Below are 21,530 nucleotides of genomic sequence, written 5' to 3' on the forward strand. Positions count from 1 at the left end.
GGGAGAGGACAGATCCGCCTGCCAGTCCCAGGCCCCGGACTCTCCCGCAGCCAATTCCGGCCTCCTGGAGGCAGAAGAGGCTCAGGGTCCCCGCGTGCCTGCCTCCCCCCTCCATGCCGGGCAGTTCTCCATAGAACCTTCCCCCAGGCTGCACACTCCCCATCCTCTGGCCTTGCTTTCTTGTCTTCCTAACCCTGTCCCCAAAGGACACACTGCGACTTGGTGAGTCCCGCTTCTTTCGCGCCTCTGCCGGGGCTGAGGCCCAGACCAGAGCCCGGCACGCCCAGGCCCACCACGCTCCGTGGACTGATGGTTCTCAGGCGCAGCAGAGCACGGGGTACAGACAGCCTCGAGGGAAGAAATGCCCACAGTATTAAAGCCCTGGCGCATCCCCCAAAGGCTGAGTGCAGACGCCAGACGTGGTCCCTCCATAGGGCAGAATGTCATCAGCCTTGACAAGGAGGGAAGTCCGGGCCCCGCTGCGGGGCACGAACCGCGAGGACACGGGCCAGTCACAAGAGGACAAACACTGAGCGACTCCGCGGACGTGAGCCAAGTCCGCGGACCCAGAGCGGAGGCGCAGCCCTGGGGGCGGGTTTGCTGGGGCAGAGCCGCGGGGTCGCCAGATGACAGGGCTGCTGGCGGCCGGCGGCGCTCTGAATGCGGTTAACACACTAGACTGCTATGCTTAAAATACACTTTGTTACGTGTCTTTTACCACAGCAAAAAAAATTAATTGTGGGCGACTGGGAGAACGCGGTCTCCCTAAACCGAGGGTAGGAAAGAGCGGAGAATTTAAACGGTGAGACTAGCCCTCGGAAGGAGCCGGCTGAGCCGAGAGGGCGCTTCATCCCTGGAGCTCAGCCGCGACCCTGACACTGGAGCCGCGGGGCCGGTCCGCGGGGCTTTCCCTCCGGGCCCCTCCCTCCGAGAGGCCCCGCCCCTCGGACCGCCCCCGGCAAGGCCCCGCCCCTCAGGCCCACCTCCCTCTGACAGATCCCGCCCCTCCGACCGGCCCCTACTGAAGGCTCCGCCCTTAGATAGGCCCCGCCCCTCCGGCCGACCCCCCCCCCGACAGACCCCGCCCTCCACTAGGCCCCGCCCCCGAGCGGGCCCGCTCCGCCAGGCTCCGACACCCTCCTCTGACAGGCCCCGCCCTTCGACAGGCCCCGCCGCCGCCGCCCGCCCCCGCCGCTCCATTAGGCCCCGCCCTTCCATCAGACCCCGCCCCGGCGGCAAGCGAGCAGGAAGCGCAGGGGGCTCTGCAGACGCAGCGTTCGGAAAGGTGTGGAGGGGGCAGAGGGCGCCGGTGGTGGTCTCTCGCCGCCCGTGCTGCCCGCCCGCGCGCCCCCGGCGCGACCTGCCGCTCCGGCCCGCGCAGGCCCGTGGCCGCCCCGCGCGAGCACGGCTCTGGCTCGGGGCTCCACTGCTCTGGCCTGGGGGCGGGGCCGGCGCGCAGCGTCATGCATATGCATGAGCGGCGCGGCGGCTCCATTGTGCCCTCCGAGCGGGCGGCGGCGCGATGGCGCGGGCGGCGGCGGCCCCGGCCCCGGGGCGGCGGGCGACGCGGAGGGCGGGCTGAGCGCATGGAGCGGCGCGGGCCGGTGACCGCGGCGGCGAGGGGCCGGGCCGGGCCAGGCGGAGGTGAGCGGGCCGGGTGGGCAGGTGCGGGCGGCGGGGGCGGCGGGGGCGGCAGGTGCGGCAGGTGCGCGCGGCAGGCAGGTGCGGCGGCCGGGGCCCGGCGCTGCGGCGCCTCCGCGGGGCTCGGGCCGGGTTGGAGGCGGCCCCGACGCCCACCTGCCGCACCTGCCGCGTGTGCGTCGTGCTCTTGGGCCCACCGGCCCCGCGCGCGCGGGACGACCCTCACCTGAGCCTTTGTTGGGGCCGGCCGGAAGCCGGCGGAGCGCCCGAGGGGTGTGCGCGGCCCCGGCGACCTCCTGAGCGGGGAGGATGACCCGGGGCCCTCGCCCCACCTGGCTCCGACGCCTCCACGCCGCGCTCTGGCCGGCGGGCTCGCCTTCCGGGCTGGCTCTGGGCCGTGCGCGCCCACCGGCACGGCGATGTGGGACCCGCGCGGGGCTGCCCCGGGGGCGGCGACGCTGGCTGACCTTTCAGCCTCTGGCCGGGGTTTCCGTGGGGACACCCTTTGCCCAACCGGACGTACTGACGCTCAGGCGGGAGGGTCCCCTGCTCCCTTCATCCTCCTCCTCCTCCTTCTGAGCTGTTCCCAGCCATCCTCCCTTCTCCCGCTCATGAGCTGCTCCCTTCCTGCCCTGGTCCCCTCTCCCCACTGCCCTGCTCCCCCTTACCGCCCCCTGACTTGCCCTCTCCCTGCCGTGCTCCCCCTCACCACCGCCCCCCGCCACTTGCTTCCCTCCTGCCCTGCTCCCTGCCATCCTGCTCCCACCCCTGCCCTGCTCTCTCCCTGATAGTTGCAGAACATCCGTGGCCCCCGTCTGTAAGTCGGTTGTGTTATCTGAGAATATTTTACAGGGACATACACAGAACATGTGACTTGATCTGTAAGACGGTGGTGGATGCAGAGAGGGTGAGCACAGACTCACCCACCAAATCCTGGTGTGCTAGAGCCAGAGGGCTTCTGTTGAAGAGGCTTGAGACGGGTAACAGGATCCCAGAGGGAGTCTGAGCCTCACCCCGTGGGTACTGGCCCCGAGGACTTGTCATGCCCAGGGGCTGGTTACAGGCTGGGAGTAGAAGTCAGGGAGGAGGAAGGTAATGAAGGACAGGCAGCCAGGCCTCCCCATGAAGTGTCCACTGGTAGCTGCCTCCACTACAGGGGTCAGGGCTGAGAGCATAAAGGCGGGCATGTGTCCCCCCCCTTTCCTCAGTCCCAGGATGGTCACCGCGTACCCATTGTACACATTGTAAACTGAGGCTCAGAGCAGTGAAATGCTTTAGCTGTTCCCTGAAGCGTCCTGAGTCTGGGCTGGGGGTAAATGCTCGTTCCCGGGGGTTTTGGATGAGTGCTAGCACTTACGCTGGTCGGTGTTGTGGCCTCACGAGGAGAGCTGCCGGACTTGCAGTCACCTGAGCATGTGAGTCCCCGCCTTGTGTCGTCCTGCCTCCCTGGAGCCATCATTTGTACCTTCTCTGAGCCTGGGGGACTCCCGTGTCCCTGTGGTTGGAGACTCTGCCTGGAACCACAGGCTCCCTGCTCTGGGACCCTGGAGCAGGCCTGTCCTCCTGAGATCAGGTGGCTTGTCATGGGTGTGCTCCTCCTGGGTGACCAGGCAGCAGGGACGGAGTGGAGGTGGAAGAGGGGTGACCCACATTAACGTCTGCCTTTGGTTGGCCCGCGGGAGACTGGGTGCGGCTGGTCTGAGGAGTGAGTGTTCTGGAGGAAGATGAGGCCTGACCTACAGAAAGCTGTGGGGCCTTCTGGGCTCAGCGCGGGCCAGGGCGGTGCTGCCCAGGGCCCTGGCTTCCTGCTGGAGCTGTGCACAGGAGAGCCTCTGGCCGGCAGAAGCCGCCAGGGCCCTGCTCAGGCCTCCTTGCACTCACACACGCGCGCGCACACACACACACACACACACCCTGGGCTTCCCCAGCTGCCCTCCAGGCCAGGAAGTGGGAGGAGGGTCTGCACTCAGAGCTCCCCTCTCCCTTTGTCGGGAGCAGAGGGTCATGGGGTACCCAGCTTGGAGCGTGTGGGTGTTCTCAGGGAGGAGACCAGACGTAGTTTGGCAGGAAGTCACAGACACACACACACACACGCGCGCGCGCGCGCAAGCAGGCGGCTCAGGGGGAACTGGAAACGTCTGTGGTCTCGTCCACAGCAGAGAAGTCTTGGGGGTGGAATTCCCCCGACCCACGTGATGTCGGAGTCTGCCGGGGGCCCCAGACCAGTAGCCTGCACAGAGGCCCTGCCCGCCCCCGCCTCCCCAGCTCTCAGACCGGGGTGCCTCTATCAGCAGCATCCTCCCCCACAAACTCCCGGCCCAGCCCTCCAGGTGAGTCTGAGGTGCTGGAGCCCGAGCTGGGGAAGCTCCTCTGGCCCGGGGACTCCGACCTTGCTTCTGGGACCAGCGCGGGCCTGGCCAACTCGACCCAACCAGCTTGGGGGTGGGGAAGGGTCGCCGCGGGCATCTCTGTGGAGAGGGCCGGCTGGCAGTGGGGGTTTTTTTTCTTACTCAACTTTAATTTTGAGGGAATCACAGATTCACGTCACCTGTAAGAAATACCTCTTGTGTCCTTTGCGCGCTTCCCTAGTGGTGACATCTTACAAAGCTCTAGGACACGTCACAGCAGGAGGCGCGGCGGCAGCAGTCAAGTTACAGATACTAACCGCCCCGGCTTCTGCTCACACCTGTCTCCCTCCTCCCCACCTGGCAGCCACGCTCTGCTCTCCATTTCTGGGATTCCGTCATTTCAGGAGTGTTACATAAAGGGAATCCTACCGTGTGGAACCTCTGGGGACTGCATTTCCCACGCAGCACGGCCCCCCGAGGTCCCTGCAGGCTGCTGCCTCCTCCTCGTGCCCCCGGGGCTGTGGGTGCCCCCCGGTGGGTTCAGTCCCCAGCCGTGGGGCCGGCCTCGAGCCGTGCCCGGGAAGGCTGCTGGAGACATGCACACACAGATTCTTATGTGAACGGACGTTTACATTTCTCGGAGATGAACGTTCAGGAGTGCCGCCGCTGGGTCGCGTGGTAGCTGCTCCCCGTTCCGTTCCCAGGACGAGATCCAGGTTCTCCTCGCTTGGCAGTGGGGACGAGGGGGTGTGGCCCGGGCTCCGTGCGGCTTCACTCCGCCCTTGCCTGATGGCCGTGATGTTGGACCCCTCTCCGCGCGCTGACTTGCCTTCCGTCCCAGCTCGTCGGTGAAATGTCTGTCTCCTGCCCAGTTTCTGGGCGGGATGTTTTTTTTCTTTTGAGTTTTGAGAATTCTTTATATATTCTAGGTACTAGTCCTTTGTCAGGGACAGTGGTTCGTAAACGCAGCTCCCGGGCTGTAGTTTCATCCTGTCCCCGAGCCTTCCACAGAGTTCTCCGTTTTCCCTTTTAAGGACTGTGCTTTCGGTATATTGTGTAAGGACTCTTGGCTCTAGATCCCGAAGATTTGCTCCCAGGGGTCTCCAAAGGGTTTATAGCTTTGTGCTGTACGTTTGAATTTGTGGCACGTTTCGACTTAATTTCTGTACGAGGTGTGAAGATTAGTTTTGTTTTTGTTTTTGTTTTTTTTTGCGGGAGTTCAGCGACTCTAGCACCTCTTGTTGAAATGCCAGGTTTCCTCCAATGCGTGGTTTTTGTACCTTTGTCAGAGATCAGCTGGTTCTCTGGTCTGTTCCACTGGCCCATTGGCAGGTCTGTCCGTCCATACCCCCCTCTCCTGTCCCCATCCTGGAGTTGGACAGTAGGGACGGGGACACCAGCCTTCCCTTCCCTGGCTGTGTGGTCCTGGCTCCCACGCCTGCCTCTGCCCAGATTCCAGGGGCCCGGAGCCTTCTGGACCCACTGACCCCTGTTTTTTCTGGCCCCTGTTTCCTGAGCAGGACCTGCTCTGGGGGGGAAGGGAAGCAGAGCCAGCTGTGGGTAGGCAAGCCCGACTGTCTCTCCCTCCCCCTCCTGCCCAGCCCCAGCCCCAGCCGGGCTCCAACTCCGGGACCCACTTACCTCAGTGCTCTGTGATGGGAGGCTGCGGATCCCAGTCCCCACTGTACCCCTTCCCTGCTCTGGGTCCCCGCTGAGGGACCCACCCCCCACTCTCCTCCAGGACTGTATTGCCAGAGGACATGATCATCTTGAGGCGCCTGGGCAGCTCTCAGGAATGTGAGTCTTGGGGTTGGGTGGGTGCTGGAGCCACTTTTTTGCTCCTGGGCCAGAGGGATGCCCCATGAGTGCTGAGGTGGCAGATCTGAACCACCAGAGCTTAGCTTGTCCCAGGTGACGTGTCTGTGTGTGTGTGTGTGTGTGTGTGTGTGTGTGAGAGAGAGAGAGAGAGAGAGAGAGGCCTCGCAGCTCCGAAAAGGCAGTGGAGCTCCAGGACAGAACCTCGATGCCCAGAGGGCGGGGTGCAGCCTCCCCATCCAGGATCTCCAGGGCACCCGCTGAGAGCCATCACCAGCATGCGTCTGCGGTTAGGCCAGGCAGAGGCAGGTGTGGAAGGTGGCCCCAGTGGTGCCAGCAAGGGCTCGGGCTTGCTTTTGGGGGTGTCTGAGGACACGAGTGGCCTGGCCCCCCCTCGCTGGTTTTCCTGAGACAGTAAATGGGAGAGAGCGAGCCTCACGGGGTAGGAGAAGTCCCACGGCATGGGCACACGGGTCCCGCGAGCATTCACCAGTCCTGCTGCTTTGTTCCCATTGGCCCTTTGCCATGTCCACGGGCACCTGCCAACCCTCCGCCCGTGGCTCTGTGTGTGCATCCCTCCCCTTTGGGGAACTCTGTGTGGGGGTCAGGGCTGCCCGCCTGGCCCTGTGCCCACGTCAGTCCCAGGTGGCCCCCGTCGCCCAGAGCAGCCCTCGGCAGACTTGCTGTGGCAGGCAGCCTGCCCTCCCCTCCCCCAGGCCAGGGCAGAGGGCAGCTGAGCTTTCTCACCCCTGGTGACCAGCGCCCCCTCTACAGCCGGCAAGCCTCAGGGCCCCCCCGGCTGCTCCTCTCCATCCTCCTCCCGGCTCCCTCCACCCTGGGGCTTTCTTGGGGGATTCTGGCAATCGGGTCCTGGATGCTCCCTACCGTTTATCCAGGCCTTCGTGCAAGAGGGGGAGCATGGAAGGTATTTGGGTTCAGAAAGCCTGCTCCCAGAGCCGTTCCAGGGGCTCTGAGCGGCAGGGCCTGGCCAGAAAGGGTTAATGCTGGCTTCCAGGCTGGGGTTTGGGGGTGAGGAGGGCAGAAGTTTGCCGGGGTGGGCAGTGCGGGGTGAGGTGGCCCTCAGACGCTGGTGTCTCCCTGCCCTCCATCAGTCGGCGCAGAGCAAGGGGGGCCTGGTGCTCAGGGCCCCCCCCGCAGCCTGCTGACAGCCCCCAGCTGCTTCTCCGCTGATGGCCTCCCTCCTGTCCCCGCAGCCAGAGCAGCTGAGTGCCACACCACCAGCAGTGAGGGCCACTGCCTGCTCCCCACAGACCTGGCCTTTAGGCGGCGCCGAAGCCAATGAACCCCATGCACCCTGTGAAACCCGCCCTGCCCCCCGCGCCACACGGGTGAGTGGGGCTCCTGCCGCCCTCCCTCCTCAGGCCGCGTGGGTGCGGGTGGGGGGCAGAGCGGGACCTCTCTGCTCCTGGTGCTCAGCCTTCCGGGCGGGGGTCTCCTGACCTGGGCCTCCCCGCCCACCTCTCTGCTCGCAGTGATGGTCCATTTGCTTACGAGGCGGTGCCTTGGCAGCAGAGTGCCACTCAGCCCGCGGGATCGCTGTCAGTGGTCACGACCGTGTGGGGCGTCGGCAACGCGGCCCAGAGCCAGGTGAGCCCACACCTGGGCCCACCCCTGAGAGCCGCCAGGGCCCCCCCGGACCTCAGAGAGAAATGGAGTCTTTTGGCCTCCACGCCGCCCCCGCCCTGCGCCCCACCCCTGCTCGCTTCCTCTCCTCCCCTCCCCTCTGGCCCCCACCCCCCCACCCCAGGCCTCTCCTTGGAGCGACTGCATGAAGTAAGTTGTTTGGATGGTGCTCACTGGCGGTTCTTGCTTCCCGTAGGTTTTGGGGAACCCCATGGGCCCTGCAGGGAGCCCCCCCGGCAGCTCCGTGATGCCTGGCATGGCCGGCAGCGGCTCTGCCCTGAACTCCCCGCAGTGTCTCGGACAGCAGGCATTTGGAGAGGGTGCCACCAGCAAGGGCTTCGTGCAGCAGGGGGTGTACGGCCGCGGGGGCTACCCCGGGGGCCCCGGCTTCACTACTGGGTAAGCAGGACCACTCCAGGGGCAGTGCTTCCGGCTTGGCAGGCGCCCAGGCCGGCGTGGACCAGGCTGTTGAATGTCGCGTCTCTGTTCCTCCCGTGGGCTGCCACGGGAGCGTGTAGACACGAGCAGGGCCCCAGTAAGTGCCGTGTGCCGCCCCCCGCCCCGGGTAACAGGCAGGCAGGCACTTCTGACCCGGCCCTGTGTGTCTCTCGCAGGTATGCGGGCGGCCCGGGGGGGCCCGGGGGCCTGGGTCTGCCCTCACACGCCACACGACCCTCCACCGATTTCACTCAGGCGGCAGCGGCGGCCGCGGTGGCTGCTGCTGCGGCCACCGCCACGGCCACCGCCACGGCCACCGTGGCCGCCCTCCAGGAGAAGCAGAGCCAGGAGCTGAGCCAGTACGGAGCGGTGAGGCCCGGCCGCTCCTCCCGTGCCGCCCACGTGTGCTGGTCTGGAAGGCAGGGACCAGCTGGGCAGCTGGGGTCGGGGTCTGGGGACGGGCGTGTAGTGAGATGAGGTGGGGGGAGGGGCGAGGCGCTGAGGGTGTCCCTGGGTGGCACCCACAGAGTAGGGGGGCGTGGCCTGAATGGCTCCTGTCTTCTCTCCCTAGATGGGGGCCGGGCAGGCTTTTAACAGCCAGTTCCTGCAGCACGGAGGTCCCCGGGGGCCCAGCGTCCCCAGCAGCATGACCCCTGCCGGCGTGGGAGGGCTGCTGGGCCCCTCTGGCATGAGCCCCATGGGCATGAACCCCACCCGGGCAGCGGGCATGGCACCCCTGTATGCAGGGCAGCGCCTGCCCCAGCACGGGTACCCTGGGCCCCCCCAGGCCCAGCCACTGCCCCGACAGGGGGTCAAGAGAGCCTACTCCAGCGAGGTGAGTGTCCGGGCCTCCCTCGTCCCGAGCCGCATCCAGAGCTGCAGCGAGCTCGGGCGTCCGTGAGAACCGGCCGTGCCTGACGGGGTGGGCGCCGCGCCCTCCCTGGGAGCTGGCCTCCCCCACCCCCGTTGCCCTGACTGTGCCTCTCCCTCCTTCAGGTTTACCCAGGGCAGCAGTTCCTGCCGGGAAGCCAGTATGGGCCTAGCGCCACCCAGTACGTGCCTGGCACCGGGCAGCCTCCCACCCCCTCCTCCTATCCCGGGCACCGGCTGCCCTTGCAGCAGGGCATGGGCCAGGCCCTGCCTGCCTCTGGCCCTGCAGGACTGCACTACAAGGTAGGGTTGGCCCCTCCGGCCTGCCACAGCCCCCGCTGGGCCCCGTGCTGGCCGCCTCCAGACGCATGGGCCTCGCCCGGGCTGACTAGGGAGTGGGCCCGGGTGCACGGAGGGTGACCAGGCAGCCTGGAGCTCCGCGGGGGTCCTCACCAATGCGGGCATCTGGTTCTGAAAGGACCCTCTGTGAGATTTGTGTGTCTGCTTGGAAATTGGCTGGGGGGGGGCCAGGCACCCAAGCCACTCGAATGTCCTTTAGGGCAGGGTGACCATATTCCCTGTGCCTGCTGGGGACAGGCCCATCGGGGGCATGAGGGGAGGAGGGGGTGTGTTTTTTCGGCCTCTATCTGGCTCTCCCATAAGCCCTTCTAAACGGGGCAGGGGGGTGTCATCTCTTTTCCTGGAGTAGTAATTTTGTAAATTATGAAAGCACTGCATGCTCCTTGTCGATTATTTGCAGAATGTAGAAATCATCCAAAAAAGAGACTAGAGGCCAGTGCCCGTGTGTGCTGTGGGCGCCCTGCCCCCAGCCCCCTCCTTGGGTCAAGCGCAGGGGCTGGGCGGGGGGCAGGCGGGGGCCCTGGGCACACGCAGTTTTCTCTCCTGCAGCCCGCAGAGCAGTTCAACGGGCAGGGCGCCAGCTTCAGTGGGGGGAGCATCAGCTACAGCCAGCCTGGCCTGAGTGGGGTACGGGCAGACGGACGGGGGGCTCCCAGGGCGGGCACGTGGAGAGAGGGCGCCCGAGCAGGAGGAAGTGCGGGTGGCCAGCCAGAACCCCCTCCCCCCCCCCCAGGGCTGCCCCCTGCCCGATTCTGTCCTGACCGGTCCCGGGTGCTCCAAGAACAAACCCCACCCACCACCATTCCACCTTGACTGTTTGCTCGACCCCACAGCCCACCCGTTCCATCCCTGGCTACCCCAGCTCCCCACTGCCGGGGAGCCCCACGCCGCCCATGACCCCCGGCAGCAGCGTCCCCTACATGTCCACCAGCCAGGAGGTCAAGTCTTCCTTCCTGCCCGATCTGAAGCCCAGTGTGAGCTCCTTGCACCCGTCACCCCCCGGTGAGTGTCATCTGCTCTCAGGATGGTTGGGCTGGGGCCCCAGGACCCCAGAGTCCTACAGGGAAAGTGGGGGTTGGGGAGCCCGCACTTTCATCTCCTACTCATAGACCTGTTGGCGGATCTTTCAAGGTGTGGATCTTCTCTCTAGAAAAATACACATGTGCACAGAACTTTGTGTATCATTTCAGGGGGTTTATGAATCCCCTGAGGTCCACTCCTGCTTGGGAACCCTTGCTCTGGGGGAGTCTGCCACAGCAGAAGCTAGGGTCCTAAAAACCTAGCTCAAGCGCTGGGATGATGGCAGGTGGTCCGTTCACACCTCCTCAGCCTCCCACCCCTTCTGAAAGCACCAGCGGCATCCTCTTTCTGGGGTCGGGGGCATGTTCTCCAGTCATAATTTAGGGGACCCTGGGCCAGGTGACTGAGGCAGGACGGAACAGCAGGACACCAAGATCCTGTTCCCGTTGGAGGTGATGGCTGGGCCCGGGGCCCTAGGGGCCCCAGGGGAGACGGGGGAGGAGGAGCCGTGCTCCGTGGCCTGCATCCCTGTGAAGGGGGGGGCGGGGGCCTGCATCCCTGTGATGGGGGGGCGGGCGGGCCATCCAGCCCCGTGTCCTCCGTACCAGCTGCCGGCTCACAGCAGCGTGGCCCGCTCCCAGGCGGCGGCCCCTGTGACGAGCTGCGGTTGACCTTCCCCGTGCGCGACGGCGTGGTCCTGGAGCCCTTCCGCCTGCAACACAACCTGGCCGTGAGCAACCACGCCTTCCAGCTCCGCGACTCCGTCTACAAGACCCTGATGCTGAGGTGAGCAGACGCCCGGCCCGGCGTGCGCCCCCCGCCCCCCCGCGCCCCGGCCCGTCCTCAGCGCCCGCCCGCCCCGCGCAGGCCTGACCTGGAGCTCCAGTTCAAGTGTTACCACCACGAGGACCGGCAGATGAACACCAACTGGCCGGCCTCGGTGCAGGTCAGCGTCAACGCCACCCCGCTGACCATCGAGCGCGGCGACAACAAGACGTCCCACAAGCCCTTGTACCTGAAGCACGTGTGTCAGCCGGGCCGCAACACCATCCAGATCACGGTCACGGCCTGCTGCTGCGTGAGTGCCCCCCCGCCCCGGCCCGTCCTCGGTCTGTGCTCCTGGCCCCACGGTTTCCAGCAGCCTCCTGGCTTAACTAGACGGGGCACTCGTGGGGGCCCGGTGCCGGAAAGCAGCTGAGCCCGTCTTCCCGCGAGGAGGCTCGGGAGCCCCACGGGCTGCCTGTCCCCGAAGCCTTGCTGGGAGTCACCGGGGCCCCGGGCAGAGCGGGGCGAGGAGAGGTAGCCGGGCCCGCCCCGGCCGGCTCGGGGGGATCACGGGGATGCCGTGGGCCGGACACAGGCGGGGGGCTCTCGGATGCCGGTGGGCTCCCCGGGTGGGCGTGGGCCGGCCCGTGGCGTCGGGGGGGTGGCGCTCCAGGGCAGGACGGGCTCCCAGGCCACAGCCCCTGACCGGCTCCTCCCCCCGCAGTCCCACCTCTTCGTGCTGCAGCTCGTGCACCGGCCGTCGGTCCGCTCGGTGCTGCAGGGTCTTCTCAAGAAGCGCCTCCTGCCCGCCGAGCACTGCATCACCAAGAGTGAGTGGCCCCGGCCGCCGCCCGGCACGTCCCCACGTCCAGTGAGGCTGTCTCCTCTGTGATGGGGGCCCCGGGCAAGGAGGGTCGGGGGACGGCGGCGGGCCCCACACGCTGCCTTGGAGCTGCGGCGCCGGCAGAGGCCCCTCAGTCCGGTCCTCTCCCTTGTCGACACCAGTAAAGCGCAACTTTAGCAGCGGCAGCATCCCCGGCACGCCTGGGCCCGGCGGCGAGGACGGCGTGGAGCAGACGGCCATCAAGGTGGCCCTCAAGTGCCCCATCACCTTCCGCAGGATCCAGCTCCCCGCCCGCGGTCACGACTGCCGCCACGTCCAGGTGGGCGGGCCCCGGGGGGCTCTGCCAGGGCTCCTGTCGGCTGTCCTGTGTTGTCGGTAACCAGGCTCGCCCGCCCTCCCCCGTCTCCGAGGACAGTTACCACCCCCTGCGTTCTCGGGCTCTCGTCTCGAAAGGCGACGAGGCTGCAGCTGCGGTCCTCCCGCCCCGGGGGCGGCCCTCAGAGATCCCGTGCGCGGACCAGTTTTGGTCTTACATGTTCTCGCGGCTCTGCCGTGGTGTCTGCTCGGACACCGTGTCCTAGAGGTGGGCCCTCATCAACACAGATGCCCACTTCTCCGGCCGCGTGGCATCCCGGTCCCAGTGAGGACCGTGTGGGCTGTCCCCAGGGTGCATCTGTTAGAAGGGGCGCCCCGGCGGAAGCCTGGCACACGTGCCTTCTCAACACGCGAGCAGATCAGCCCAGAAGCACGCGGCTCGATCGCGGGGTGCGGCCAGGTCGCCCCTGGCCCCTATGTGAGAAGCCATCTCTCGTGCTCCCCACAGTGCTTCGACCTGGAGTCCTACCTACAGCTCAACTGTGAGCGGGGGACCTGGAGGTGCCCCGTGTGCAAGTGAGTATCCCCGAGACGGTCCTCACGGGGGCCCGGGGCAGAACCTCCCCCCAGCCCACAGCACCAAGAAAAACCCAAGTCAGGTTCAGGGGGTCACAGCACAGACGAGGACGCCGCGGCTCAGGGCAGAGGCGTCATCCACGGGGTCACCTCACACAGTCTCCTTCATGACCAGTCACCTCCCACGGGGTGGCCTCGGGCTCAGTGACAGAACGGAGAGGTGCCAGGCCTCCAAGCCCCCCCCCTTGGTTTTCAACAGCAAGACGGCGTTGCTGGAGGGGCTGGAGGTGGATCAGTACATGCTGGGAATCCTCATTTACATCCAGAAGTAAGTGTCTTCCTGTCCCCCCGGTCTGCGGGCAGCGGCGGGCAGCCCCGGAACGGCTGGGAGACGCGCCCTGCTCTGCCGCGGCCGGAACCCACAGCCACCCTGCGGGGCCGGGGGAGGCGGCAGGACGCCTGGTGAGCAGCCCACGTGTCCCCGCGCAGCTCCGATTACGAGGAGATCACCATCGACCCCACGTGCAGCTGGAAGCCGGTGCCCGTGAAGCCCGACGTGCACGTCAAGGAGGAGCCCGACGGGCCCGTGCTGAAACGCTGCCGCACCGTGAGCCCCGCACACGTGCTCATGCCCAGCGTCATGGAGATGATCGCGGCCCTGGGCCCCGGGGCTGCCCCCTTCGCCCCCCTGCAGCCCCCCTCGGCCCCGGCCCCTGGCGACTACCCCGGACAGGGTGAGTACGGCGGGCCTGGCCCTGGGACGTGGATGGCCGCAGGCAAACGGTCCGTTCTCTTCAGACCGGTGAAGTGTCACCGCACGGGCCCTGTACCTGGGGGGCCTGCTTGGGGACGCGGCTGTAGGTGGGCAGTAGCTGGGCCCACCCTCCCTGGCGCTGCGGAGCAGGGGCCTTCTGTCGGCACGCTTCTGGGGCCTGGCCCTCTCTGACCCCACCTGTGGGTGTGGGTGAGGCGGGTCCCAGAGCAACGTCGTGAGGCCGGTTCCCCTGGCCATGATGAAAAGAAATGGCCTTTTCTGTAAGGTCCGGCGCCATGTGCCGGAGAGCACTGGGAGTCCCCCCTCCCTGGGCCACTCTGCCAAGCGCGAGCCCCCAGGCCTCACCCAGGACTGGCTCTGCTCTCAGGTTCCAGCTTCCTGGGACCCGGGACCTTCCCTGACTCCTTCCCGCCTACCACACCCAGCACCCCGGCCCTTCCTGAGTTCACCGCGGGGCCGCCCCCCAGCTCCTACCAGTCCGACCTTCCCAGCAGCCTCCTGACACCAGAGAAGGCTGCCCCCTGCCTCCCAGGCCAGGTCAGTGCCGGCGGAGGGTGGGGGGCCGGCTCCCGGGGAGGGGGGGCCCAGGTCCATTTGACCTGGTTCTTCTCTCCTTCCTCAGATGGCACCAGCGGGTCACCTGGACCCGGCCCACAACCCCGGGCCACAGGGGCTGCACGCCCCCAGCCTTGGGGGGCCCCCGGGGCCCCAGCTGCACCATCCAAACCCTCCCCCAGCATCCCGGCAGCCCCTGGGCCCAGTGAGCTCGGGCCCAATCGGCGAGCTGGCCTTCAGCGCGGCCACAGGCGTGATGGGGCCCCCCATGTCTGGGGCGGGGGAGGCCCCGGAACCGGCCCTGGACGTGAGTACGGGCCCCATGCTGGGGAGCACGTGGGAGCTGGGGCTGGGGACGGCGTGTGCATCGTCTCCAGGGTCCACACGCTTCATAGAAGGGAGGACGCTGACGCCCCAGTGACTTCCAGAGCCAGGAGAGCTGGTCAGATAGCGTCGGCTCTCGCGATGACGAGGGCCGGGCACCTGCCGTGGCCGCGGGGTTGGCTCTGGGGGCCTGTGCCGAGCGCCCAAGAAGACTGGGCTTGGAGCTGACCACGCCGGCTCGGGGTGTGGGCTGACCTGTCTGACTCACCTTGCTGTGTGAGCCAAACTCAGCGTGTAAGACGCAGGTAACCTTCGTCGACCCAGATAAACCAAACTCCCTGACGTTCATCATGAGAAAAGTTAGAGCAGCTCAAAAGCAGCGCGTCGCGGACGCTGGACATCCCACCTTCTGCATTTGCCCTGCTCGCACCAGGGGCCCGCGCTGCCCTGGGCATGCCGGCACCGCGTGTCCCGGGCTGGCCTTGGACAACTTGAGTGGAGTGATTCGTGGCCAAAGAGAGCCTTCGGCAGGGAGAGGCCCCGTGCAGGCTGAGGGTCAGGGTCCCATGCAGGGGTGTGGTGGGTCCGAGGCCAGAGCTGCTGATGGCTTTGCTTTGTCCCCAGCTGCTCCCAGAGCTGACCAACCCCGAGGAACTGCTGTCCTACCTGGGCCCACCTGACCTCCCCACAAACAACAATGATGACCTGCTCTCTCTCTTCGAGAACAACTGATCCTGTAGACCCCACCCAGCCGGCGGGGACACGCCCGCAGATGTCACCGTGCCCCGCCCCTCCCCACCTGCGTCCGCCCCGGCCCCCCGCCCCCCGGCACTAGAGGCAGCTGCGCTGGGGGGGAGGGGGCTGCGCGTGGACCCCCTGACCCCCACTCTGCTGCAGAATGGTGTTTGATGAGATGCTCAGCCCCGCCCCCCCAGCCCAGCTTTGCCCCGTCCATACACCCCTGCTACCCCGACTTCGCGCCTCGCCCCGGTCCCTCCAGTCCTGCCTGCTCCCACCAGCCTGCATCTTGTCCAGCGTTGACCCTTCTGTTTCAACAACCCCTTGGCTCACTGGCGAGGAGCCGGGCTGCTCTGTCCGGAGCCTGAGCTCGCGGTGGGAGCGGGACCCCCTCTTCCCACCCGCGGCTTCAGGCTAAGGCTGCAGGGTGGGGCGCTCTAAAGCACAACGATGTACATAGCGTAGGAACACTAGGAGGTGTGGACGGCCAGCCCCTCCTGTGCTGCCAGGGACCCCGCGGGCTCCTGGCCCCGCCTGGGTGCGGACGGCGGGGGGTGGGCGCTGCAACTCCGCTCCGTGTGCGCATTCTCCAGCGGGTGGCTGCTCCGAGGTCCCCTTTTACGTGAAAGTGAAGAATCAGTGCCGCCGTGTTTTTTACAACTGCCTCTCCCGTGCCCACCCTGGGGCCAAGCCAGGTGGGGGAGGAGGAGCCTCCGAGTCGTGTCCCCTGTCTGCCCGTCTCTATTAAAGGACTCCCTCACGCCGGGCCTGCTGAGTCCCTCCTTCGCGCCCGGCCCGTCTTGCCCACGCGGGCGGGGCTCTGTTCCCAGCCAAGACCCGGCTGTTCCCGCCTCACGGTAAATTTCCCTGTCCCTGGAATTTTCCAAGTTGGCTTCGGCGGGAGAACTATTCTGTGAAGTGTCACCAGGGCCAGGAGACACATGTGCCACCCTGTCACCTCGCGTGGGTGTGCCTGGGGCAGGGAGCCAGCTGTCGAGCCAGGGGCCTCGGGAGGGACCAGGGCTGAGGGCCCGGCTGGCTCCAGACAGCAGCTCCGGGAGGCCCGGGGAGGGTGGCCCCGGGCTCCCGGGCCTACAGGTCCCCCCCCCAGCTGTGCACCGGCTGCCTGGGTGGCCTTTTCTTCCTGGCCCAGCAGGAGAGGCTGGTGAGTCCTGTGGCGGGGAAAGGGGAGTGCCCTTGGGGCACCGGAAGCTGGGCAGGGGTGGGGGAGTTGTCCAGTGCGGGCAGGCCTGGGTGGCTTTATGCACTGACATCTTGGGACCCCAGACGGGGGCCTTAGTGTCTCTGCAGCCTGTTTCTGGCTGAGGGGACAGAAGCGCACTCCCAGTGCCTGGGGGGACAAGAAGGCCCAGGGATGAGTGGAGCCTGTCTGGAGCTCTGTCCGTCATCCATAGCCAGGCTAGGGTTGGGGGAGAGGGGGAGGCCAAGTGGGGTGCCACGCATGCTGTGGTCTCACTGGACATCGTCCTGGGTGCTGCTGGGCAGAACGGAGAAATCTGGAGATGAGCCAAAGGGTGCAAGCTGCTCAAAAGTCCACCCACAGGAGGGTGGGCCCAGGCCGAGACATGATAGCAGTGGGACAGGGACCACAGCCCCGACAGGGCCGTGGGCGCCCCTCAACGCGGGGTGAAAGAGCAAGGTGCAGAAGTTCACGTGAGACCATGCCATCTCAGTAAAGCTCGACGCCAAATTCGGATTTCCCCGGACTCCCCCCGTCTGCTGCAGCTCAGGAGGAAGGTGCGGGCGTGGACTTGTTGCTCACGGCGCTTCCCCGAGGCCACACGGGTGCGTTTGGGGAAGGGGGAGGCATCGGTGACATTCGGATCCTTAAAGGGAGTGGTGGCTTCTCGGGCTGCCACCTTATGCCTCATCTGTCACGGCCTCTCCTATGTGCCGCCCCCCGCCCGCAGAGCACGCGCCTCTGCACCTGCCGGGGACCACAAGACCCGTGCACAGGAATGAAAACCATGCAGATGGTTCCCTGACCACAGGGAAGGAAGCTGGGTGTTACTTACTAACGGGGTTCGCTGCAACAATGTGTCACATTACATGGAACAACAGTAACAAATACGTGGTTAAGTTAAGCCACTCAACGGGCAAGGGGTCCAAGAAGGAATCACGAGTGAAATTAGGAGCCACCTTGAGACGAAACACAGCACGCCCAGCCTTCAGAGGGGCAGTGTCACAGGGACATCGGATAACCGCGAATGTCTGCGATCCAGAAGCTCTCGATGCCTCACCGTCCACCCGAAGGAACTAGAAAAAGAACACACACTGCAAAGCTGCGGAAGGAATGAAGACACCCCAGGTGCAGAAACCAGAAAAGTGGCAGCGCATCCGGGCGAGCAAACCTTTAGTTCGACCAAGTGACTCGGGTCAGAAGTGGGGCTGGAGCTGCTGTCAGAGGGACATCCAGAGGGGTGACACGGGCCCCCAGTGAGCGGCCGGCTGCACGGGACCCCAGAGAACCGGCCTGAGGAGCGGCCGCCGCTGGAGCGGACTGCACGAGGAAGGGGGTAGAGACCCTGGCCCAGGACCAGACGCTACCAGACGTTGCAGGAATGTCCCCGACCCCACGGCCCCTGCCCACCGGCGCCCTCACCCCACCACCTCCCAAGCTGGGCCGGCCACAGGGATGTGTCGGGACATCAGAGCCACCATCAGAGGGAGGGGGCTCTGGACAGGATCAAGGAAATGTTTCAGGGGCCCGGGACTTTGGATGCCTTTTTAGTCGGGGGTCATCAGCCACTTGCCCGATCTGTTTTTTTAAGCTGAGATGCAGTGAATCGCCCGGATGCCAAGTGCACTAGGCTCTGTGAGGTCATGCGGCCATCACTGTCCCCTGCAGCCACCTCTGAGTCTGTCACCAGAGACTGGCTTAGCGTGGTCCTGAACCTGCGGGTGGACCCACAGGGCTGCACCCCGTCGTCGGCTGTCGGCTAGAAGGCTTGCAGTGACACTGGGGTAGGGGGTGGGATTCGTGGACGCCCCTCCCAGCCTCTGCACCCCCTTTCCATGTGCATTCGCCACGGCTCAGGCTGCAAATGACCCCAGCCCGCTCACTGGGAGGGAAGGATTCAAGACCGCCATCCTGGAAAGGCCGCCAAGTGCCTTGGGGACGGCCAGACACGGGCAGACACAGCCCCAGAATGACCGACCTGGCCCCTTGGAGAGCCTCACCGCCCAGAGCCCCCAAGCCCTGCTTTCGCTGACACCACCAGAAGGCCTCGACCTTGTTCCCTGGTGGGGCAGCTCGGTTGGCCCAGCTACGGGGCCCCGCGACCAGGATGGGGTCGGGAGTGCTCCCCAATGGAGGGAACAGCTGCTACCAGACAGGGGTGGGTGCAGGTGGCCCCTGGGGCCCCTAGGATCATTCCCCACCGGGCCCACGGCCCACCTGACCCGCCACCCCCGGTCCTGCACCTGCCACCCTGGCCGCCCCTGGGGATTTGCAGGCTCCTTCACATCCTACCCGATGCAGGCCACAGCTGACCAGCCCCTGCCCCAGGGAGCCCTGTGCTTCCAGAACAAGCGGCTGCCCCCCCCCCCCCCGTGGCTGCCTCCGTGGTCCCTGTCGCAGCTGATCAATCACAGACAACTCGATAGTGATCATTTTCCATTTTTGTTTTTTTTTTAAAGATTTTATTTATTTATTTGACAGAGACACAGCGAGAGAGGGAACACAAGCAGGGGGAGTGGGGGAGAAGCAGGCCTCCTGCTGAGCAGGGAGCCCGATGCAGGGCTCGATCCCAGGACCCTGGGATCATGACCCAAACCGAAGGCAGACGCCTAACGACTGAGCCACCCAGGCGCCCCAATTTTCCAGTGTTTTATTTAAAAACACTTGAGCCTTTGTAAACGGAGCGCCCGCGCGACCCCTGGGTTTGCTGATGGTCAACGTCCCGCCGGCCCGCCGGGCTCCGTCCGTCTTCCCACACGGCTGCAGCTGGTATGCACACGCGGGTTTAGTGGGTGCCAACTTTGGGGAGTCGGTTGCAGACAAACATCTCAGCGTGCATCTCGGAAAAACAAAAACGTTCCCTTACGTGAGCAGCAAGGTGAGCCGGGTTCCACACCGTGCGCCCTCACGTCCTGATGTCCCGCCGCCTCCTGTAAGTTCATTCAACCCCAGGCCCAGCCAGGGTCACACTTAGTGTCTGGAGGTCGTGTCTCGATCTTCTCTCTTAATGTGGGAGAGTCCTTGGCCTTTCCTCCTGATGCCAATTTTCTGAACAATTCAGGCGAGTTGCCTCACCGCAGGTAACTTTCTCCTTCACCCCCGTGTGTCATGTCCCCTGTCCCCTAGAAGGGACGTCTAGAGCTTGACTAAACAGTCTGGGTCAGACGAGCATTGTTACCTGCCTTTCCTACGAGACCGTGAGCTCCATGGGAGCAGAGCGTAACTAGATCTCTTTTGAGTCCTGATTTATTCCAAAGCTGGCAACGTTTGTCCAAGAGAGAAACCAGCGGTGAATGGGGGCACGTAGGAGCGGGCTCCCTGCGGTCAGCGTGCAGGGGGGCTGAACACCCAGCACCCCACGGGCGCCCCTGTCTGCACCTTCCCCGCCCCCCAGCCTGCCCCAGTCCTGGCTGAGCACCTGTGCCCTGCAGGGTCGCCGTGGGACGGTCAGCAGGTGTCCAGCAAGCGTCAGCTTGGATGAGGATTGGCTCCCAGCACAGGTCCCCCCCGGTCCACTCTTGGAGACCCCCGAGCCAGCCAGCACCTCCTGCCCCGGGAACAGTGGCCCTGCTCTTCCGCAGGACTCAGCCAAGCAGGAGAACCGGCTCCCTGCCCAGGGGCCACCTTCCAGTGGAGGGACCCCGACGGGAGCGGGCAGGACGGAGCTGCCCCTCCTTCCTGAGCGAGCGGGGCAGCAGAGCCCCGACTCCAGGGCGCGCCCCTCATGCGCCAAGGCCGGCGGCAGCCATGCAGCGGGACCGCCAGCCCTGGGTGGTGGTTTCTGTCTCAAAGCCGAACCAGAGCCTGAGGTCCTGCTTTCCAGCCCTCAGCCAACCTGCTTTTCCGGTTTCCCTGGCCGGTGGCCGGTGGCCGGTGGCCGTCCGCTTCTGTGTCCTCTGAGCGCCCCCCACCCCCCGGAGCCCAAAGTAAGAAGAGCCCGCGGTGCAGCCCGCGGAGCCGGCGGTCGGCCACCAGGGTCACGGTCCCCCAGGGTTCCTTGCAACCAGGAAGGGCTGCTTCTGTGCAGGAAAGACACTCACATGGCAAAAAATAAAAATAAAACCCCAGAGGCACCAGGAGCTCTGCCCGTTGGCGGGAATGCCAAATGGGGCCGCCGCTTTGCAGGCCCTTAGGGAGTTTCTGACAAAACAGCATCCTCTTACCGTCCGCGCGGGCAGTCGTGCTCCTTGGTATTTACCCAAAGGAGCTGAAAACTCGTGTCCACACGAAAACCCGCACCTGGGTGTTGACGGCAGCTTTATAATTGCCCAAACTCGGACGTGCGTGACATCCTCCAGCGGCTGAACGGCGAGCACACGGTGCCGTCCAGACAGGGGAATCCTAGCAGCAGGAAAACGGAATGAGCGACCACGCCACGGGAAGACGTGGAGGCCCCGAATTCCCAGCTCTCCGTGCCCACCGCCAGTCTGAGAGGGCCGCACCTGCAGGATCCCGAGTCTCCGACCTTCTGGAGAAGGCACAGGTCTGGAGACAGTGAAGATCAGCCAGGGGTGAGCAGGGGGTTTGGGGGGTGGTGAAAGTGCCCTGTGGCGGGTACGGGTCAGACGTTTGTCCACATCCCGAGTGAGTCCTGAGGTGCGCCCCTGGCTCTGGGTGACAAGGATGGGTCCGTGCGGGCCCGTCGGTTGTCAGCAGTGTACCATGCTGTGGGGATGTGGATGGTGGGCGCGGCTGGCGCAGGGGGAGATCTCCGTCCGAAGCTGCCACTCAATTTTGCTGTACACCTGAAACTGCTCTAAAAAAGTGTGTATTTAAAGAAATCTGCTAGGGGCACCTGAGTGGCTCAGTCGGTGATGCGTCTGCCTTCGGCTCAGGTCATGGTCCCAGGGTCCTGGGATCGAGCCCCGCATCGGGCTCCCTGCTCAGCGGGAGGCCTGCTTCTCCCTCTCCCACTCCCCCTGCTTGTGTTCCCTCTCTCGCTGTGTCTCTCTCTGTCAAATAAATTAAAGAAAAAGAAAGAATGAAAGAAATCTGCTAAAAAGTTGACCTTTTACATATTATTTGTAATTCCCAAATAAATTCTTACTGATGGTCATTGACTTTAACACAAACAAAATGGCCTCAACAGGTGGAAGTGGGAAGAAACCCTGTAAGCACCTGGATGTCCAGGGAGGCAATATCCCTGGGGCCCCTCCGAGTCACCTGCCCGCACGGGGGTCCCCGCAGCGGTTGAGGACCGGGGTTGGACGTCCCCCGGGGCTGTGGTCTCTGAGAGAAGAGGCAAGGGGTACGGGGCACGGGGCACATTCCCCACCGCGCCAGCCAGACACGGGGTCGGGG

At 65.5% G+C, this 21,530-nt stretch overlaps 3 protein-coding genes across 10 annotated transcripts; 2 read left to right on the top strand and 1 right to left on the bottom strand.

Annotated features, from left to right (window-relative positions):
• The first annotated feature begins 1,212 nt into the window (after positions 1-1,212).
• ZMIZ2 (zinc finger MIZ-type containing 2) lies at positions 1,213-15,100 on the top strand. 7 transcript variants are annotated; one of them, XM_032430536.1, is made up of 19 exons: positions 1,255-1,285; positions 5,731-5,786; positions 7,019-7,153; positions 7,298-7,412; positions 7,645-7,847; positions 8,063-8,255; positions 8,458-8,721; positions 8,883-9,059; positions 9,666-9,743; positions 9,950-10,118; positions 10,745-10,922; positions 11,004-11,214; positions 11,626-11,731; positions 11,907-12,064; positions 12,569-12,636; positions 12,896-12,964; positions 13,126-13,370; positions 13,779-13,948; positions 14,034-15,086. In XM_032430536.1, the coding sequence occupies exons 3-19, from the start codon at positions 7,104-7,106 to the stop codon at positions 14,385-14,387; spliced, it is 2,808 nt and encodes a 935-aa protein (XP_032286427.1). In that variant the 5' UTR covers positions 1,255-1,285; positions 5,731-5,786; positions 7,019-7,103; the 3' UTR covers positions 14,388-15,086. The 7 variants fall into 7 exon arrangements, with proteins under 7 accessions (XP_032286428.1, XP_032286427.1, XP_032286430.1 ...); XM_032430539.1 differs by lacking the exons at positions 1,255-1,285; positions 5,731-5,786 and adding an exon at positions 1,576-1,644 and having other exon boundaries at positions 14,034-14,273; positions 14,915-15,100; XM_032430541.1 differs by lacking the exons at positions 1,255-1,285; positions 5,731-5,786 and adding an exon at positions 1,576-1,644 and having other exon boundaries at positions 10,778-10,922; positions 14,034-14,273; positions 14,915-15,100.
• Positions 15,101-15,114: 14 nt separating this feature from the next.
• LOC116648528 (cuticle collagen 2-like) lies at positions 15,115-18,569 on the bottom strand. Its single transcript, XM_032430542.1, has one exon. It carries the CDS (start codon positions 16,510-16,512, stop codon positions 15,499-15,501), a length of 1,014 nt encoding a protein of 337 aa, XP_032286433.1. The 5' UTR covers positions 16,513-18,569; the 3' UTR covers positions 15,115-15,498.
• A 264-nt stretch (positions 18,570-18,833) lies between these two features.
• Positions 18,834-21,015, top strand: LOC116648567 (MAPK-interacting and spindle-stabilizing protein-like). Of its 2 annotated transcripts, XM_032430629.1 has the most exons (3): positions 18,834-18,998; positions 19,104-19,107; positions 19,661-21,015. In XM_032430629.1, exons 1-3 carry the CDS (start codon positions 18,940-18,942, stop codon positions 20,360-20,362), a joined length of 765 nt encoding a protein of 254 aa, XP_032286520.1. In that variant the 5' UTR covers positions 18,834-18,939; the 3' UTR covers positions 20,363-21,015. The 2 variants fall into 2 exon arrangements, with proteins under 2 accessions (XP_032286520.1, XP_032286519.1); XM_032430628.1 differs by having other exon boundaries at positions 18,834-19,107.
• Positions 21,016-21,530: the final 515 nt, after the last annotated feature.

This window comes from Phoca vitulina, unplaced genomic scaffold (genome assembly GCF_004348235.1).
Source record: "Phoca vitulina isolate PV1807 unplaced genomic scaffold, GSC_HSeal_1.0 scaffold44, whole genome shotgun sequence".
Classification (NCBI taxonomy): domain Eukaryota; kingdom Metazoa; phylum Chordata; class Mammalia; order Carnivora; family Phocidae; genus Phoca; species Phoca vitulina.

Excerpts from the sequence above, each read along its gene's own strand:
- LOC116648567 (XM_032430628.1), top strand. The coding sequence starts at position 18,940 with ATGGTCAACGTCCCGCCGGCCCGCCGGGCTCCGTCCGTCTTCCCACAC. Across the intron at positions 19,108-19,660 it reads TCCCTTACGTGAGCAGCAAG|GGTCGCCGTGGGACGGTCAG; the intron begins GTGAGCCGGGTT and ends TGTGCCCTGCAG.
- LOC116648528 (XM_032430542.1), bottom strand. The coding sequence starts at position 16,512 with ATGTCCAGTGAGACCACAGCATGCGTGGCACCCCACTTGGCCTCCCCC.
- ZMIZ2 (XM_032430537.1), top strand. The coding sequence starts at position 7,104 with ATGAACCCCATGCACCCTGTGAAACCCGCCCTGCCCCCCGCGCCACAC. Across the intron at positions 10,923-11,003 it reads TACAAGACCCTGATGCTGAG|GCCTGACCTGGAGCTCCAGT; the intron begins GTGAGCAGACGC and ends CGCCCCGCGCAG. Across the intron at positions 12,065-12,568 it reads ACGACTGCCGCCACGTCCAG|TGCTTCGACCTGGAGTCCTA; the intron begins GTGGGCGGGCCC and ends TGCTCCCCACAG.